General features: G+C 48.8%; 1 protein-coding gene across 5 annotated transcripts in view; it reads right to left on the bottom strand.

Annotated features, from left to right (window-relative positions):
• Positions 1 to 207: 207 nt before the first annotated feature.
• Positions 208 to 20,450, bottom strand: part of FBXO42 (F-box protein 42) — a 112,398-nt gene continuing 92,155 nt past the window's right edge. For all 5 annotated transcript variants that reach the window (XM_051836545.2, XM_070079234.1, XM_070079235.1 and 2 more), the window contains 6 exons: positions 11,616 to 11,769; positions 9,878 to 9,988; positions 8,436 to 8,532; positions 7,903 to 7,959; positions 5,378 to 5,494; positions 208 to 4,861 (listed from right to left, as the gene is read on the bottom strand). In XM_051836545.2, coding sequence (XP_051692505.1) covers positions 3,746 to 4,861; positions 5,378 to 5,494; positions 7,903 to 7,959; positions 8,436 to 8,532; positions 9,878 to 9,988; positions 11,616 to 11,769 — 1,652 coding nt within the window. In that variant the 3' untranslated portion in view covers positions 208 to 3,745. The remainder of the gene's footprint in view (positions 4,862 to 5,377; positions 5,495 to 7,902; positions 7,960 to 8,435; positions 8,533 to 9,877; positions 9,989 to 11,615; positions 11,770 to 20,450) is intronic.

Genomic DNA, 20,450 nt, shown 5'->3' with positions numbered 1-20,450 from the left:
TTGGCCTCTGCTCCGGGATGTCTCCGCTGCAGGGGCCCCGAGACAACGACACGCCGCCAGTCTTCCCAGCAGGACGGAAGCAGCTGCTCCTGAAACCGCACTGTCCCCTGGCCGGGCAACTCCTCCCTTCCCACACTTCTAACTTCAATTTCCAAGCTCAGTTTCTAGCACAGCCATTTTTCTTTTTGTTGTTACTAACAAAAGGGCTAAGACAATTCTGTCCATTTTATTTGTTAAACTGCTAAAAAGTCATTGGGGAAAACATTAACAAAAAATGAAATCGACAGAGATTTAAATATCAATGAAATCCATTTTCATTCCTACACTGTTATGTGCCTAAAATGACTAGCTCAGGGTAAGCCGCCTGGCGGCCCTGAGTTGGATGGGAAACCTCACTCGCAGCACCGGCGTGGCCAGGGCACGATGGCTGTGCACCGGCATGAACCCTGGTTGGTGGGAGGGCAGCAGAGCCAAGAGTCGAAGTCTGCTCCCGCTGACGACAAGGACCGCGGTGGGAGGGGCCGCTAACCGCCACCTGCAGGACGCGCCTTCCGCGGTCCCCAGTCCACAGGCCGCACAGGTCTCCTCCTCCTCGGCCCTGGGTGTGTCCAGCCCCTCCCCACTGACCTGGGCACTGGAAGAGACCACAGATAATGCAAAGCAGAACACACCACCATGCCAGGATCACAAGGACAAGGACAGACAGACCGACCGAGAGAGTTACTTTCAGGGGAGGAACAGAGCGGAGCAGGCCAGGTGAAAGGAGAGGAAGCGTCCTTGACCCTGCTGGCTGGGGCTTTCTGCTCTCCAAAGCCGAGACTTCTGAAGCCGGTTTTGCTTCTTCCTCCTCGTCTTCTGTTCTTTCTTGGAGGGTAGAGAGCGCAGCACAGCTCTTAGGACAGTTCATGGAACACAGACGGAGGCGCCGGGAGAGTGCGCCGGGCAATTCTGAAGACATTGAAGCTCGTTCTGACACCTACACGTGGGCTGGGCGGGGCCGTGGAAGACAGGCGGAAGTGTGAACAAGAACAGGGAAGCCTCTGCAGCGTGACCGTGGGACGGGGGAGCAGGAAGCTCTGTCCAGGAGGGGAGGGCAGGAAGGGATGCGAATCCTCACACGGGGCCAACGAGGAGGTGGCCGGGGACATCGGTAGGACACAGGGGCTCTCAAGGCACACTTGCAGGAATGGAAGGGGTTAAAGCTTCAAGTAGAAACAAAAGGTATCTTAAATACTTAAATACTGATAAACATTTGCTGTAGGTGCTCCTGAGGGTTTAAAAACAACATTTTGTCTCATTCTTCTCAGCGAATTTTAAGACAAAACTGGTATGTCAGAAACAGAGTTGCGGCTGGCTCGGACACGAGGGAGCACCTCGTGGAACTGGAGTCCACTGCACCTGCAGCTTTGCGAAGGCCTGGGGTGACCATCACCAGGACCAAGTCCGGTTGCTTTGCCAAAGGGGGGCACAGCCACAGTGCCTGGGGCCACCAGGACCAACACCACCGGGTGCAGACAAGGCAGGCTTTCTCGGACGGTTTGGTTCTGGGCGGTATGGGTAACACTGGGACGCCAGAGCTCAGAGGAACTGCGGTACTTTCTATAAGGAGCACCTCCACTGCCTGCCCACGCAGGGGACGGAGAAGGGATCAACAGGTTAACAGCTGGCTCGGAAGGCCAGGGGACCAAGGGAAAGGTTACAAGGTTGACATTCTGATACTTTGTTTCTGTAGGAAACCAGCTTGGAGGCACCGTCCATGCACATCCGCCAGGTCAAACACAAGGTTCAGCAATAGCAACAATGCCTAAATTGCTAATCTTCCGGGCTTTTCCTTGTAGATCAGGACCCACATGATTGAACAGTTTTTTTGGCCAAAAACAGACTGGCAGCAGCCCAGAGCAGGGAGTCTGGAAAACCAAGCGCACAGCCGCAAGCAGGGGATGCCAGAGGAGGCAGGCACGTGGTCACTTCACGCACCAGGGCGTGGGGAGCCGCTTCTGGAGCACAGAACCCTCGTGAGCTGCCCTTTCCTGGGCTTTCCCACCAGACCATGTGTGAAAGCCAGTGGTGAGGGGAAGGATCCAGCATGATGTAACAGGCGGAAACACACGGATTGGGGACCAGACAGGCTGCTAAGCGTGGGCTCCAAGCCAGGAGCCTGGGCCAGCTGCAAGCAGGCAAGCCTGGGAAACGTTAGAAAGACAAAGGGGAAAGTGGGGGTGGGAAATGTGATGTTTGGAAATTTAAATCCTAAAGGCAAAACAGAAAATCCTCTCTCCACTGGTAAGAAATCACCAGTAATCCATGTTTAAACAGTGCCACTGGATATAAACTTAGTTGGATATCTCATATGTCTAGGCCACAGTTTTGAGTCTTAAGAACTTACAACCTTCTATATTGACCAAAGACATGGGGCGGGGTGGGGGGAGCCCTTGGTTGCACCTCGACTCAGAAAACAAATAAAGAAAGAACCCAAGCTCTGTTTGGGCGCCACGTGAACGAGACAAGCAGGAAAGGCGGAGCTGCCGCCGCGGTCAGCCCCGTGCAGCACGTGATCCGCAACCCACCCCCTGACATAGGGGAAAAGCATTTCTGGAAGGAAGTGTCAGGAATCCCCCCAGGACCGATCTCCACACCCAGCAGGCATGGGTGGGTGTGCCCAGGGCTCTGCACTGTCACAAGCAGCCCAGAAGGCAAAGCGCTGTCTTTCCATGCTGCAAGGACTGCTCGGACAGGGCAACCTGGGAATTCCCTACCGGCCCCCCAGGCACACGGGAAAGGTTCCAAGAAGATTTCTAAGAAACATCTGAGTTCTCTAGGCACCTGAGTTTGTAAAAGAAACAGAAAGTGAGAAAAGTTTTAGAGCTTTACAAAATCTACATATGCAAGGGAAAAATCAGCTTATAAACAGAACAGGCAGCTTCGGAAGACCAAATTCTAAAGGAAGGAAAACGAAAACAAGTCTAGTTTTTGGCAACTTGCAACCAAAAAAAAAAAAAAAAGGGTCAGAAAAATCCCACAATCAGACACGGAAATGTTTTCTGAGCCATGTAGGAAGCACTCAAAAGACCAATGGGCAGCAGCGGATCGATGCTGGCTGCACGGACATTATTCGTTCACAATGATCCTGGCACACACACACGGAACAAAGCCTCGTCGGGCGGCTGTCCCCAGTCACAAGAGCAGAAGGGGCCTGCGCGGGGCATTCCGCAGAGCCGTCACAGGCTCGGGCTGGAGCCCAGAGCGAAGAACAGTTTTCTCTGAGTCCCTCTTCCCCTGCCAGCACCCGAGGCTGGCGTCTGAAAGCCTCACCTTCGCATCTCACGCCTGCCCAGTCGTCTTCTGAGAAGGCCACGGAAGTCTACAAGGGGCTCTTCAGGTTCTTTTGGGAAGTTACTGCTAGTAGTGAGTTAGTCTGTTCCCGAACTTCTTGGTCTGGTTACCAGCAAAGTAGAAAAAGGCAGCAGAGCCTCTGCTAAAACACAGCAATAATTTTATCTGAATCAGGATGGAGAGCTCTCCCTTTTTGTAAACAGAGTTGGTTATATAATATATATATGTATATATTTATATATAATTTTTTCTTAATGGAGATTTGCTCCCAGCCCAGAGTGGGCTGGGTTGGGAACTGGAGTTTGGCTTATGGGAGTAATTTCATCGTTTTCCCAATTCTCAGTCCAATGCTTGCACGCTGGAAAACTCCACGCTGAAAGCCAGGGCGGGGGGGGGGGGGGGTGAGAGCGCATTATCTCTTTGCTCGCACGAAGTACAAGGCGTTTGTTTTTGGGTAGTACTTCACATTCTGCTTCTTGTCCATGAGTCCTCCAAAGATGATGAGCTCCCCCCTGCCCTGGACCACCGTGTGCAGGCTGGTTTCCGGAGGCCCGACCACGGAGGTGCTGTGGAACACTTTCCACTTCACCCGGCCCTTCTCCTTGGTGTCTTTGATGTCCAGCACGTACATCTGCATGGGCTTGCAGTTCATACTCTGGTACAGCGGTTTGCCGACATTCAGGGACTGGGGAGGGTGGTGGCCCAGACGGCGGGCAATGGGAGGTAGGGAATGTCCGTCTCCTTGCGCAGGCCCTGGGCGGGCAATGGGCACCACTTCACCACTGCTCAGGCTCTGGCTCCCAGGGGAGCCTGGAGAAGACCCCAGAGGAGGGCTTGGTGCCGCGGAGGCCGAGGAGCCTTTGGGTGACATTGCTTTGATGGCTTCCAGGCTCCGACGCAGGGTACCTGGAGAGACGGCCCCTGCGAGGGCGCTGGCCACGTGTGGCGGGGTGTGCACACCATTGGTCTGTTCCGGAGGGTGTCTCAGACCTCCCCCAGCTGTCCTGTTGTCCACACCATCCATGTGATTGCCACCAGAGGCAGGTTTCAGGTCCCAATTCAGATCGACTGATCCTAATCTCAGATCTTTCTGATCTGGTAGCGACCCTCGTCGGGGGGCCACAGAGAGTCCCATCTTTAGGTCATAGCCTTCAGCAGCAGATGGAGTGCTTGGAGACACGGCCTGAGTAGGGCTGTCCAGGGAAGAGCCACCGACAGCAGCTGTTCCTGGAGACAGACTCCCACCGTTGAGCACGGGAGAGCCGTCTCCTCGGGCGGGGGAAAGGCTCCCTTCACGGGAACCTGAGGGAGTCTGCCGTTGAGCCCTGGGCCTCAGGGTTCCCCAGCGGCCATTAACACAAGGTGCTTCGTCCATACTCCTTACTGGAGACTGGGAGCGGTACTCGCGAGTCTCTGGGACCAGGGCCGGAGGAGTGGCACTGATAGGTGAGGGGCGAGAATTCAAACTGGGGCTAAGTGGGGCTCTCCCACTAGGAGCCTGGCTGAAGACCACCACACACTGTCCCACCTGGAAGACAAAGGACCTGTGCTCAGATGCAGCTACCGTTCTGACTACTCATCCGACGATCAAACACTTCAGCACGAGCCTGGCATGTGTGCCAGGCACTTTTAGGTGGCTGAGCTACAAAGGTGAAAGCAGCAGTCTACTCTCTAGGGTAGGAGGGGAGACAACGCGGGAACAACTGCTGCTTTCGTGTGACACGTACCGTTATCACAGTTACGTCTGTGGAACAGGGGAGGAGGAGGAAGGGACCAGTTTTTGTTTGAGAGACTTTGGGCAGTTTCAAGACAAAAAGGCGTTTCAAGCAGGTTCTTAAAGGATGAGAGGAGAGTCCACATCTAGTGGTTTTCCAACTAGTGGCTCACATATGTGAGAAATGTCAGAGGAACTATGGTTCACATCTACCGCTTCTGAAACACCAAGGTGTTTCCTACTTCTGCACAAATTTCCTTTGGAATCTGGCACATTAATTTGGCTTTCCAGCCGAGGACGCCTGCTGCTGGCCTGTCGGCCCCTGCTTACCCGGCAAGCTGGGTGGCACCACAGTTCCGGAGCCCCGTGGTCTTCATTTTCCACCTTGAGTGGCTGCCAGGCCCAGGGACCCGAGTGCATGTGCAGCAACCAAGCATCCTTGAACAGCTGTAAGAGAAGGACCGACAGCGGGACTTGTGTGGGACACGTTACAGAACACAGAGTTGCAAGCTCGAGTTGTGCCTCGCGGGTTGGACAGTGTGTGGGCGTTTCAGAAATAAAACTCCACGATCTATCAGCTGGTCACTCAGCTATGCAGGTGTGCGTGCACTCACTCACGCCCTTGGTCACTCATGTATTACCACTGGCCTGCCTCATGGAGTTGTGCTTGTAACCCAAGAATCTTGTCCATGGTTTTGTGTCTGAGTTGTCCACACTAGGGGGAAGAGGAGAGGACAGATAAGACATATCCACAACCTTGTGAATCTGCTTTCTTATTTATTTGAGAAGCTGAGAGACAAAGAGAGATAAGGAGGGAGAGAGAGAGTGAGGAAAGAGGGAGAAAGAAGGAGAGAGAGAGAGAGGGAGGGAGAGGGAAGGAGGGAGAGACACCCCATCCACTGGTTCATTCCCCAAATGCTGCAATGGCTGAGGCCAAAGCTAGGAGCTGGGAACAAAATCCAGGTCTTCCACATGGGTGACAGGAATGTGACAACTTGAGCTTATCATCGCTGGGTCCATACTAGGGGGAAACTGAAGTTTGGAGTCAGGAATCAAGAACCAGAACCAGGAATTGAGCCCAGGCTCTCTGATGAGGGATGTGGGAAGCTGAACCAAACACCCACCAATGGACCTGCATTCTGTTTTTTTTTTTTTTTTTTTTTTTTTTTTAAGATTTTATTTATTTATTTGAGAGGTAGAGTTACAGAGATAGGGAGAGACAGAGAGAAAGGTCTTCCATTGGCTGGTTCACTCCCCAAATGGCCACAATGGCTGGAGCTGGGCCAATCTAAAGCCAGAAGCTTCTTCCGGGTCTCCCACATAGGTGGAGGGGCCCAAGGCCTTGGGTCATCTACTGCTTTCCCAGGCCATAGCAGAGAGCTGGATCGGAAGAGGAGCAGCTGGAATATGAACTGGCAGCCGTGTGTGACTAGCACTGCAGGCAGAGGTTTAGCTTACTATGCTACAGTGCAAGCCCCATTCTAAAATAAATTAGATGTGGCAATTATCAACTTGTTTTTCTGTCCCACTGCCACCTCTCCTTTGAAAACATGATAGCAGGAAGTCTTGTAGCCTTAAGAAGAAGGAATGGGAAGAATATAAATATTCAAGAGACAAATGTCTCTAATGGAAAGGTCACGGCGGGCGGGTGTTTAGCCTAGCAGTTAAGGCACAGTTGGGGCACCTGCATCCCACACTACAGTACCTGGACTTGAAACCCAGATCTGGCTCCTGACAGCAGCTTCCTGAGCACGCAGACCCTGGGAGGCAGTGGTGATGGGGTTTCTGCAACCCACACAGGAGACCTGGATTGCATTCCCAGCTCCACTGGCCCCAGCCCTGGCTGTTATGGGCTTTTGAGGAGTGGGCCAGTAGATGGAACACTCTTTGTTCTTCATAATAAAGCTTAAAGATGAAAAAAAAAAAAAAAAAAAAAAAAGGTGGGGAGGGGCGGCACTATGGAGCAGTGGGTTGAGCCACTTCTTGGTACACAAGCAGCCCATGTTGGAGTGCTGAACTGAGTTCCAGCTACTTTGCTTCTGATCCAGCTCCTTATGAATGGGCTTGGGAAGCAGCAGATAATGTTTCAAGTACTTGAGTTCTGTCACCCACATGGGAGACATGAATGGAATTTCTGTCTCCTGGCTTCAGCCTGACTCAGCCCTTTGGCCACTTGGGAAGTGAACCAGCAGATGGAAGATCTCTGTCTCTCTCCTCTAAATCTTTAAAGTAATATATATGGGGCCAGCGCTGTGGTGTAGTGGGTAAAGCCTCTGCCTGCAGCGCCATCTTCCCATATGGGTGGCAGTTCAAGTCCCAGCTGCTCCACTTCAGATCCAGCTCTCTGCTATGGTCTGGGAAAGCAGTAGAGGATGGTCCAAGTGCTTGGGCCCCTGCACCCACATGGGAGACCCAGAAGAAGCTCCTGGCTTCAGATCAGCCCAGTTCTAGCTGTTGTGGCCATTTGGGGAGTGAAACAGCAAATGGAAGACCTCTCTGCCTCTGCAACTCTGCCTTTCAAATAAATAAATAAATAAATCTTTAAATAAATAAATAAAAGAAAGAAAAAATGTCATGCAAATAGTCTATACTTTTACAGAATTAGATAGGGAAGCAAGGATTGCTTTTAAGTTTTTTTTTTTTTTAATTATTTATTTGAGAGATAGTTAGGGAGAGACAGAGAGAAAGGTATTTATTCTGCCAGTTCACTCCCCAGATGGCCACATAGGCCGGAGCTGCGCCGATCCAGAGCTGGGAGCCAGGAGCTTCTTCCAGGTCTCCCAGGTGGGTGCCCCAAGGGAAGCAAGTTGTGAACACTTAGCACCTGCTTGGAATGTCACATGTGCGATACTCACAGCATTGGGACCACCACACCCTCCAAGGATTAAGATAGTCGCATCATCTATGACAATCTGGGGAGGGAAGAAATGTAAAATAAACCTACAAGGACACACAAAGTCAGGTTTCTGACTTCACATGCCTCGGTGTTAGGTGCAAACAGCCACCCCCAGCTCCCAACCTAGAGTGTCCTGGGAACACAGGCTCTCCATTTTCCCCAAATGTCAGTTCTGACTGAACAAATGACAGTCATTCACCTGAATGCATATGTGCTTTGCTGATCATATATTAACGTGAGAGTGTCACCCACAGAAAATGCAGAGTTCTTTTGAAAAATGAAACAGCAAAGTAAATGCTTTGGGGAGAGGCATAATGTAAAGCCACTGTAAATAATGACCCATCAGAAGGTGAAAAATAAATAATAGCAGAAAAGAATAAGTTCTTGTTGGCTTGGCGCACACTGGCATCTTACCTGACTCCCTCCTCCCTCTCCCGCTCTAACTGAAAGATGCTACAGTGTCTGTGGAATAGTTATTTAATTCCTGAGCACCTGAGATTGGCCACCTCGAGGATGAGGACTGGGGCCCGAGATGTTCGGCTTGGACCACGCCCACTGTTCGAGGTCAAGGACCCAGACATCGCTGCTCCTGTGAGATAAGGACAGAAGGACAGGAAGTTGGGAGCTCCCAGGAACCGGCTAGGGGTGGAAGAGTTTCATCTGCACCTTCACAGCCCCGGGCAGAGGTTTCAGGGTTGGCCTGGGAGAACAGGGGCTGCAGAACCAGGCAGCCTTGTTGCAGCCAAGTCACTTAATTCTGACTCTGTCTTCCCTATCTGTAGAATGGAAATACTGCTACTCTAAAGGGCTGAAGTGAGCGACGTGTGACATTTATAAAAACACTCAGCAAAGCGCCATGCTGAGTTCACATTTAAGCTATATTCTTCTTCCTTTGTTTTCCCTGAACTCATTTCAAGACCTTGAAACCTGAGCTCTTTCCAAGCACTGACAGACCTCATTTGAGTTCTGTCAGTAGCCACACACTACTACCCAAAGTACAAGTTAACCGGTGACAGCAGGAAACAGCTACTGGTCAAATCTTTCAAAAGCAAAACCACAAGAAAGAGAAAGAGTGATCCAAAAGGCCACTCTAACATCGTCCATGAGTTAAAGGCTTCATTGATTCTGTGATTCCATGATGACTAACGAAAGCCAAGTTTTATCAAGGACAAACTGGCGTCTCCAGCCCTCAAGGTCCAGTTCACCAGGGACAGGCTCCTGGATGGTAGTCTCTATTTTACAGTCACTTCTTGAAGGTCATCACACATAAGCATCCAGGAATAATTGAGCCAATTCCTGAAACCCGAGGCCCTCTCACGTGGATGGCAGCTCCTACGGCCTCTCTCCACAAGTTCCATTTCAGAGCACAGGAGAAGTGCCCACTGCTGCCACTGCTGAGTCACATAAATGACAACACACAAGCACTGCGCTGGCTCTTGTCTCTGGCCTGCACTGGCCAGTTATGGCCAGAGGTAGAGCAAACAGTGGGTGCAGAAAAGAGCCTAAGAGAAGTGCGTAGCAGCTGACACTTTTCTCGCTTCTACCTGCTCCCCAAGCCATCCCATTTGGCGACTCCACAATTCCAAACCTGTCCTAACTGCCTCTCTCCTTCTCCAAAACTCCAAGGGGCACAAGCTGGGTGATAAAGTGGAGCAAGGAAAACCACTCTGCTTCTTGAAGGTGGCTTTCTGGAGGCCGGCTACCACAACAAGGTGGAGGCTCCATCGAAATCTGGTCCTACTATCATCAAACAAAAAGATTCCACACAATCTTAATTTTTTATATCAAGTTTTTCAACTGAATAGCCTGTGACTAGAAGAGCAAATGCTTGGGTAGGTAACTAGTTGGATTCATCAGAACTAAGCTCAGAAATACCGACCCTAAGTTAACTTTCTGATCTCCAAGTTAATATGCAGCAAGTGAAATATACTTACATTTGCCGGGACCCTAAAGAGCCACCAAAGACAATCATTTTATCATCAATCACACAGGAGGAGTGGCCAGCCATGGGAGGTGGTCCGTGGGTGGTCACAATGCAATTCCACCTAATGTAAAAAGAGGAAGCCAGGAAGTCAGCAGCATGCTCCTGATCCTAAAAGTATAGGGATCTGTTAGCAGGATCCTATAAGCACTCTAGAACTGCAGGCAAAATCTGTGTGTAAGCGTTAAAGAACATTTACATGTTAAGTGAAAACAGTAAATAGGTATCCATTTCAAATATCAACCCATCACCTTAAGCAGAGACAGGATAATAAATGCAGGATGGCCTAAGGTATTCATGCCTTTCCTTCAAACTTGTTCAAAGTCAATGAATGCACTTTCAAGTCCTTAGTCCTTGCAGGCAGAGGAAAGAGATAAGAAGACAATGACAAAGGATAAGATCTTTGTTGTCTGTGTCAGCCTGGTTTGTTGAAAGAGCACCACTAGGCTTTTTTTGTTTTTGTTTTTGTTTTTTTTTTTAATTTTTAAAAAAATTTTATGGTTCTGATCAGTAGCATCTGCCAAGAGCCATGTACTAAGCATTCCATTGCAAGGGACAGGATATTGGTGTCATTTTAAAAAATACACGTTTGAAAAGCTACTGGGAGCTGGTTTGGAGGACACAGCAGGGAATAACAAATTATCTGGATCTACAGCAGTCCTAGGGAATTAGCAGCCGGAGCTGAAAAACTCCCTGTTCTTCAACTGGCTTTTATTTATTTTGAAAAGGAATAAATCTCTTATACTTTAACTTTTTTCAATAGTTTTTTTAAAGGATTTATTTATTTATTTGAAAGAAAGAGTTCCAGAGTAGAGGGAGAAAATGAGAAATCTTCCATCTGCTGGTTCACTCCCTACATGGCCGCAACAGTCAGTGCTGCGCCAGGCTGAAGCAAGGAGCTAGGAGCTTCATCCATGGGTGGCAGGGACCCAAACATTTGTGCCATCTTATGTTGCTTTTCTCAGGCCATTAGCAAGGAGCTGGATTGGAAGTGGAGCAGCCAGGACAGGAACTGGCACCTGTGTGGGATGCTGGTATAGCACAAGAAGGCAGCTTACCCACCATATCACAATGCTGCCCTGGAATACAGGTTCTTCTTCTTCTTTTTTTTTTTTTTAAGTATTTTTTAAAGATTTATTTATTTACTTATTTGAAAGTTGGAGTTAGAGAGAGAGAGGAGAGAGAGAGAGAGAGAAAGAGAAGTAGGGAGAGAGAGAGAGAGAGTTAGTTCTTCCAACCTCTGGTTCACTCCCCAATTGGCCACAATGGCTGGAGCTGTGCCTATCCAAAGCCAGGAGCCAGGAGCTTCTTCCAGGTCTCCCACGCGGGTGCAGGGGCCCAAGGATTTGGGCCATCTTCTACTGCTTTCCCAGGCCATAGCAGAGAGCTGGATCGGAAGTAGAGCAGCCAAGATTTGAACTGGCGCCCATATGGGATGCCAGCACTGCAGGCGGAGGCTTTACCCACTACGCCACAGTGCCAGCCCCTGGAATAGGCATTCTTAACTTAGGGTTCTAAGAGAACTGGTCCTTGAGGTTCTAAGCACTCTGAAATTGCAGGCAAAATCTGGGTGTAAGTATGTTTTTTTCCTCCCTGGGAAAATTTTATCAAATTCTTAAAGGGGTTCTTTATCAAAAAAGATAATCAACAGATTTCTTCTAGGCTTAAAGGAGCTTATTTTTGTCACTTACCAGTTTTTAGAGGGAGAGTAAGTATGTATTTCATCAAAGAACCTCTCTGGTTGGTGCAGTGGGTAAGGGCTTGGCCGTGTCCAGCCACCAAACAGCACTAGCAAGTCCTTGTACACGACCAGAGTCGCTCCAGCTTTTGGGGAAGGATAGGACCCTAAAAGAAGTCAAGAACACCATGGTTAAGATTTAGGATCTCACAACAACCCAAAGGTAGGTTATCTACAGATCCTCTTTTTCAAGAAGAACGACAAGATGGGAAACAATAACACAAAGCATGGGGAAAAGGGTGATTCAAAAAAGGGTTCATCGGGCTGGTGTTCTGGTACAGTGGGTTAAGCCACGGCTCGAGACATCAACATTCAACATCTGAGTGCTGCTTCCAATCCAGCATTCCTGCTAACGTGCCTGGGAAGGCAATGGATAACGGCCAAGTGCTTGGGTTCCTGCCATCCATGTGGGAGAGCTGGATGCTGTTCCTGGCTTCTGGCTTCTACCTGGCTCAGCTCTGGCTGCTGCAGACATCTGGGGAGTGAACCAGCATATAAGATTTTTCTCTCTTTCCTTCTCTGTCATTCTTTCAGATAGATCAAGAAATCTTTTTTGGAAAAAAAAAAAAAAACAACTGGGTTTATAGATCTGAGAGAAAATCACTGATTTAAATATCTGTTACAATTAACAAAGAGAAACCTGAGTTAGAAGAAAGTTATTCAGCGTACTTCGGGTTTAATTTGCTCACCCGAAATTAGGAAAAATAGTACCTGTTTCATAAGGCTGTTACGAGTATAAGGCACTTAGGCTCAGGCTGGTTTGACTTTACAATGGTGCCAAAGCAGACAGTAGAAACTGTTACAATGTCTGATATTTTCCTGGGCTAGCAACGTGAGGTACAGTATTGTCTTGAGATGCTGGGCAGTTGCAATGAGCATTAGCTCCTAGTCTGCCACCAGACCCCAACAGTCAACAACCAGGACTCCACAATGTCCTCGGTGCCAGGTGATGCTGTTTGGCCGGTTCTGTGCAATAAATGCCATTTTCTTTTAAATTTTTAAAATTGTTTTTAAACTTTTATGTGACAGGCAGAGAGACAAAGAGAGGCAGAGACAAAGATCTTTCATTTGCTGGTTCACTTCTCATATACCATCAAGAGCCAGGCTGGAGCGAGGAACTTAGAACTCCATCAGAGTCTCCCGTGTGGGTGACAAAAACACTAACACTTAAGCCATCATCTTGCTGTCCCTTAGGGTGCTCATCAGCAGGAAGCTGGATCAGAAGTGGAGCAGCCAGGATTTGAACCAGGCACTCTGATACAGGGTATGGGCAGCCCAAGAGGCAACTTAACTGTTGTGCAAATGCATTTTCAACTTCTAATATGCTCATCAGAAAACCCCCTCACTGTGAGCTAAAGAGCATCTGCGATACAGTCAGAGCATCTAGCACAGTGCCTGGCCCACTGTGGATGCTAATAGATGCTGAAGCTCCTATCCTTTACCAAGCTTTTTATTTGTCTATTTACTTACTTATTTGAAAGGTAGACACACACACACACACACACACACACACACACAGATCGATCTTCCATCCACTGGTTTACTGGTTCACTTCCCAAATGGCCACGACGGCCGGGGCCAGGACTGGGCCAGGCTGAAGCCAGGAGCTTCTTCTGGGTCTCCTATGTGGGTACAGGGGCCCAAGTACTTGGGCCATCTTCCTTTGTTTTTCCCCAAGCACATTAGCAGGGAGATAGAGTAGAAGCAGAGCAGCCGGAACTCAAGGTGCCCATCCGGGACACCAGCACTGTGGACAGAGGCTTAAGCTTCTACGCCACAGCGGCTGCCCCCGCTTTACCAAGCTTAATAGAGGTCACGAAGGAAAGACCATAAGAAGCATGCATAGAGGCTAGACACCTGGATGCAACGGAGAGTTAACTGCCGCTGACAATCACAGGTTAAAAAAAAAAAACAAGGCAGGAACACAGTGCTTATTTGTCCTATGAGTAAACATTAACACAGAGACCTCTAGGCCTGCAGACTCACACAGCCAGACAGTCTCAGACTAACACAAACGGGGCAGACTTCCAGGCTTGCCTGATGCGATGGAGCACCAGTGAGACTGTCAGCCTCACCACAGTGGCTGCCAAGGCTTCCCGAGCCGGGCCCCTGGGCTATGCTGAGCCAATTTAGAAAAAATGGAAATTCAGTTTATGCTAGAAAACTTTAGGGACAAAAAATGTCACCCAACCCCTCATTCCACCTGTCATTTTTAGTTTATTCAAGACCGAAGTAATTTATCTCAATCTCCAGATGTCACTTTTATTATGATCACTATTTTTAATAAAGTGGCAGGCCCCATTTCTCAAGGAAGTCCTGAGTAGAAGGAGCCCCAACACTGTTACCAGTCTGACACTGTTATCGGCACTGAGGAGTTCCCATGTAGGTGGACAGATGGGCTTCCCCTTCAGGAGGGGCCATGGGAGCCTGTTCAGAGAGCCCTGCTCGGACTGCCCCCATGACGTCCCTTACGGAGCTTCAGGTGGAGACAGGACTATGCACCTCACACTCTCACCAGGCAACTTAATGTGACTGAAACAGGCACCAGTCCTCACAAGAGATGACTGAGAACAACATGGCCTCAGCTATTCCAGATAATTTCCTAATACAACACACACAAACCCAGACAGCAATGAGTCTTCTCCATGAACACACTGGTGTCAACTGACGTGACACGTGGGCTAAGGAGACGCTGAGTTACTCCTCTACCTCATATCCCACAGGAATCGTGCCTAAGCCGGCTACAGACCGAACTAACGGCTAAAACGCCACTGGTGGGCAGGTGTGGTGGTGCAGCACGTTAAGCTGCTGTGTGGAGCGCCTGCACCCCATATCAGAATGCCGGTTTGGATCTCAGTTTCTCCATTTCTGATCCAACTTCTTACTAACGCATCCTAAGAGGCACTGGATGATGACTTGGGTCCCTGCCACCCATGTGGGAGACAAGGATGGAGTTTTGGGCATTTGGGGAATGAATCAGTAGATGTAAGATCTGTTTCTGTGTGTCACCCAGTTTTTTAAGTAGATGAAAATAAACACTTTTTTTTTTTTTTTTTTTGGACAGGCAGAGTGGACTGTGAGAGAGAGAGACAGAGAGAAAGGTCTTCCTTTGCCGTTGGTTCACCCTCCAATGGCTGCCGCGGCTGGCGCACTGCGGCCGGCGCACTGCGCTGATCCCGTGGCAGGAGCCAGGTGCTTCTCCTGGTCTCCCATGGGGTGCAGGGCCCAAGCACTTGGGCCATCCTCCACTGCACTCCCAGGCCACAGCAGAGAGCTGGCCTGGAAGAGGGGCAACCGGGACAGAATCCGGCGCCCCGACTGGGACTAGAACCCGGTGTGCCGGCGACACAGACAGAGGATTAGCCTACTGAGCCACAGCGCTGGCCGCAGCACGCCAGCCGTGGTGGCCATTGGAGGGTGAACCAACGGCAAAAGGAAGACCTTTCTCTCTGTCTCTCTCTCTCACTATCCACTCTGCCTGTCCAAAAAAAAAAAAAAAAAAAAAAAAAAAACAAAAAAAAAACACCAAACAAACACCATCGGGGCAGTGCTGTGGCGTAGCAGGTAAAGCCACCGCCTGCAGTGCTGGCATCCCATATGGGTGCCAGTTCAAGTCCAGGCTGCTCTACTTCCAATCCAGCTCCCTGCTATGGCCTGGGAAAGCAGTAGAAGATGGCCCAAGTCCTTGGGCCCCTGCACCCCCATGGGAGACCCAGAAGAAGCTCTTGGCTTCAGATCAGCACAGCGCGCCAGCCGTAGCGGCCATCTGGGGGGTGAACCAATGGAAAGGAAGACCTTTCTTTCTGTCTTTCTCTCTCACTGTCTAACTCTGCCTGTCAAAAGAAAAAAAAAACTTTTAATTTTATTTTTTGCAACTCTTTTTTGAAGTCCCCTTATATGTGTTCTGACACATAAAACAAAGTCTAGAAGGTCAAAAAGTGGTTCCTGTGACTGAAGAAAAGCAAAGCTAGTTCAGTTTTTATTTTCTTACTTAAGAGGCAGAGAGACAGAGAAAGTTCTTATCTGCTGGTTCCAAAATGCCCACAACAGCTGAGGCTGGGCTGGGTTGAAACTAGGAACTCAATTCAGGTCTCCCACATGGGTGGCCAGGACCCAATTACTTGGGCATCATCTGCTGTCTCTCAGGTTCTGCTGCACTAGCAGGAAACTGGAATTGGAAGCTAGGGCCAGGAATTGAACCCAGGCACTCCAACATGGGATACAGGCATGCCAACCACTGTGCCAAACACTCACCTTGGCTAGCACTACATTAGACTAAAGATTTTAACTTTTTAAACAGTGTGCCTGTGTTTGGGGGTACCAGGAACGCAGCACAGACGGACTGGCGATTTGACCAACTTGAAGAGAAATTACAGCTACTGGAACCATAGCTACTACCACTATCACCACCACCACCACCACCACCACCACGATAGCAATTATGATATTCAGGATTTACTACATGCTGGGCAACTAAGTGCTTTGGGTATATTAACTAATATAATTCTTCCAAATATGATTTTGTTCCCATTTTGCAGATGAAAAACCAAGGCACAACTTATTTAAATAACTTGTCCAAGGTCACAGAATTGATAATTGGCAAAGCCAGGATTCCAATCCGTTTAGTCTGGCTTTGAAATCCAGTCTGACTGTTAGACCGTGCTGCTCTTCATGCACACACCCTTCTGAGGAGTTGCCACAAACAAGTCTGACACCTCAAAGGGTCCACGTGTTTCACGGCTGAAGAAGTGCTTTCCTAAGTCCTCATTAGGGAAGGCGAAGACCTAGCGCAGCCAGAGAGAAGGAAATGGAACAGGAGACTCCTCTTGGAACCTTTTTACACAAAGCTCTGGGGGCACAGTCGACCTCCAATATAGGACCTTTTGTTTGTTCTTTGGACTCCCCAAGGGAAAGTAAACTGATGCCAGTGACACAATAAAGCAATAAGAGATCCTTTAGGCTTATATTAAGTAAGGGCTTTCCAAAATGACATCTCAAGTACCTTGAACTTTCAGAAAGCCAAAATCTTTCCCTCTTATTTCTTAGTCCAGGGAATGGGAGAATGCCCCACTCAGCATTTTCAATACCTGTTTTATGTTACAGAGTTGATGCTTTAGTTTCAAATATTTGGAAGATTAAGAAGGGGCACACCAAAAATTGACTGTGCTTTCTCATCTGAAACTGTCGATATTGGGGGAATTACCACATAAGAACAAATTGGGGGGGGGGCACAGAATTCAACACATACCCTTTATACAGTTAGTTTCAGCAAGAAGAGGTCAAAGATACTGATTTGACCAATTTATGTGACCCAATTAAGCATTTAATGTACAGATTATTTGTTGCAAATTGGATATTTAAAAATTCTTGCTTATAATTTAAGAACCAATATTGTAAAGCTTTTGTAAAAGAGCCCTTTACTTTATCATTTCTTTTTTTTTTTTTTTTTTTTTTTTAAAGAAAAAGATTTGGGGCCGGCGCCGTGGCTCACTAGGCTAATCCTCTTCCTGCGGCGCCGGGACACCGGGTTCTATTCCCGGTCGGGGCGCCGGATTCTGTCCCGGTTGCCCCTCTTCCAGGCCAGCTCTCTGCTGTGGCCAGGGAGTGCAGTGGAGGATGGCCCAAGTACTTGGGCCCTGCACCCCATGGGAGACCAGGAGAAGCACCTGGCTCCTGCCTTCGGATCAGCGCGGTGCGCTGGCCGCGGCGGCCATTGGAGGGTGAACCAACGGCAAAGGAAGGAAGACCTTTCTCTCTGTCTCTCTCTCTCACTGTCCACTCTGCCTGTCAAAAAAAAAAAAATTTAAAGAAAAAGATTTGTTTTATTTATTTGAAATGCAAAGTTACAGAGAAAGAGAGAGAGAGAGAGACAGAGAGAGACAGGTCATCCATCTGTTGGTTCATTCCCCAAATGGCTACAGTGGTCAAGGCTGGGCCAGGCCAAAGCCAGGAGCTTGGAGCCTCTTTCCAGTGTCCCAGACGCGTGGCCAAATACTTGGGCCATCCTCCACTGCTTTCCTAGGTGCATTAGCAGGGAGCTGGACTGGAGGTGGGGCAGCAGGGACCTGAACCACTGCTCATATGAGATGCCAGAATAGTAAGTGGCAGCCTTATCCGCTACACCACAGCACCAGCCCCTAACTTTATAATTTCTAAATACCTATATATTTTGAATTTGCTTAAAGTGAGGGTCTTTACTTTCCTCCCAATTATCTTAATGCAAGGCCCACACATCAAATGGATTATTATTATTATTTTTTTGGACAGGCAGATTTAGACAGTGAGAGAGAGCCAGAGAGAAAGGTCTTCCTTTCCGTTGGTTCACCCCCCCCCCCAAATGGCCGCTACAGCTGGTGCGCTGCGGCGGCTGCACCAATCCGAAGCCAGGAGCCAGGAGCCAGGAGCCAGGAGCCAGGAGCCAGGTGCTTCCTCCTGGTCTCCCATGCGAGTGCAGAACCCAAGCACTTGGGCCATCCTGCACTGCCCTCCTGGCCCACAGCAGAGAGCAGGACTAGAAGAGGAGCGACCAGGACAGAATTTGGCTCCCCAACCGGGACTAGAACCTGAGGTGCCGGCACCGGATGTGGAGGATTAGCTAAATGAGCTGTGGCACCGGACTAAATGGATTAAATTTATGGTGAGATCAGAGACTAAAGGAATCTATGAACTATATAGCAATTTGGGATGTGGGACACAATCCTGAAAGATATAATCTTTTTTAAAAGAAAAAAGATTGGGGCCAGCACTGTGGTATAACAGGTAAAGCCACTGCCTGCAGTGCAGGCACCCTATATGGGCATCAGTTCCAGTCCTGGCTGCTCCACTTCCGATCCAGCTCTCTGCTGTGGCATGGGAAAGCAGTGCTTGGGCCCCTGCCCCCATTTGGGAGACCTGGAAGAAGCTCCTGGCTCCTGGCTTTGGACTGGCAGAGCCCCAGCCTCGGTGGCCAGTTGGGGAGTGAACTAGCAGATGGAAGACCTCTCTCTCTCCTTCTCTGTGTATCTCTTTCAAATAAATAAATCAATCTTTAAAAAAAGAGAGAGTGAGGGAGAGAGAGAGAGAGCTTACATTTGCTGGTTCATTCCCTACATGCCTACAACAGGCCAAACTGAAGCAAGAGGCCAAGAACTCCGCCAGATCTCCCACACGGATGGCAGAGACTCAAGTACTTGAACCATCATCGGCTGCCTTCCCAGGCACATTAGCAGAAGGGTAGATTGAAAGCTGAGTAGCTGGGACTCAAACCAAGCACTCTGATATGGTATGCTGAGGTGCCAGGTGGCCACTTAACCAAGCCATAATGCCCACCTGAGAAAAATATAGCTTTGAACGCCAAAATCCAAACTGTTAAAATTCCAACAGATCAGAATCCCTAAAGTTTAAAATCTCAAAAGATCAAAATTCCAAAAATATAATCCTGGAAAAAATAATTTAAAATTCTTTAAAAGACATTTACATTCTTAAAAGAGGATTTATTTGGGGAACATATAAAAACTTGAGAGAATGGTTTATAAGCCTCATTAAATAATAATAAGATAACACACATTATTTTTGCAAGTATAAATACTCAGGTGTAGTAATGACAGCTGCATAGTACAACATCTAGAAGCAGAAGAAACATATTCATAAAGTGATAGGTCAAAAATTAAAATGTTTAAGTGCCTGTCACTCCAGTTGGTAACTAGGTGCACACAGCTTCATAACCGTGGTCACATGAAACCTTGGGATGGATAAAAGTTTTGGGTGACAGCAAACCACATATACGGCTGCGCACAGGGCTGAGAAATGTCACCTCCACAACTGCAGCTGTACAAAAAAGGACCTTTTCACCCAGCTCTACAGTCCACACTGCACGCAGACAGGCGAACTCACCCAGCTCTACAGTCCACACTGCACGCAGACAGGCGAACTCACCCAGCTCTACAGTCCACACTGCACGCAGACAGGCAAACTCTGGGCCTGAGGCAGGGAGGGGCGGGGCGGGGAGCGCATCTGCCTACGTCCGATTCCAAAAGCCAGTGACCTTGGAGATCTCGAGTCAGGCAGCAACAGAAAACTCCATCCCAGCTCTGAGAGAGAGGCCAATTCATCTTCTGTATCTGTTCCCACCAGACTCAGCCAGCTGGGCAGTGCCCGCCCCCACCTAGTCCGCTGAGACTCACATACTAATTTCTTCTGAAACACCCTCACAGATACATGTAAAATAATGCTGTACCAGGGTTCAAGAGTTTTGTTCTGCTTAACATGATGCATTTATCCTGTGTAGTACCCAAAACTCACTAATCCTCTGTTCAGAAATCAGCTTTTTACGTCTCTTATGTAACTTTAAAAAAATATTTGCTTATATTTTATTGTAAAGGTAGGGACACAAAGAGAGATCTTCCATCAGGTGGTTTACTCCCCAAATGCCCATAACAGATAGGCTAAGCCAGAAACCAGGAACTCAGTCCGGATCTCCCATGTGGATGGCAGGAACCGAAGTGTCTGAACCATCATCTGCTGCCTCCAGGATATGCCACTGCAGGAAGCTGGAGTGAAGTAGAGAAGCCAGGACTCAAACCAGGAACTGATATGGGAAGTAGGTGTCCCTGCATCAAACACCTGCCCCACAAACAGCTTTTAAAAATATGAATTGTGGGGGCTGGTGCTGTGGCACAGTGGGTTAAAGCCCTGGCCTGAAGCACCGCCATCTCATATGGGCGCTGGTTCTAGTCCCGGCTGCTCCTCTTCCAATCCAGCTCTCTGCTGTGGCCTGGGACAGCAGCAGAAGATGGCCCATGCACTTAGG

This window comes from Oryctolagus cuniculus, chromosome 7, assembly GCF_964237555.1.
Source record: "Oryctolagus cuniculus chromosome 7, mOryCun1.1, whole genome shotgun sequence".
Taxonomy (NCBI): Eukaryota; Metazoa; Chordata; class Mammalia; order Lagomorpha; family Leporidae; genus Oryctolagus; species Oryctolagus cuniculus.
The sequence above is the reverse complement of the archived record's forward strand: the minus strand, read 5'-3'. Positions and strand labels throughout refer to the sequence as shown.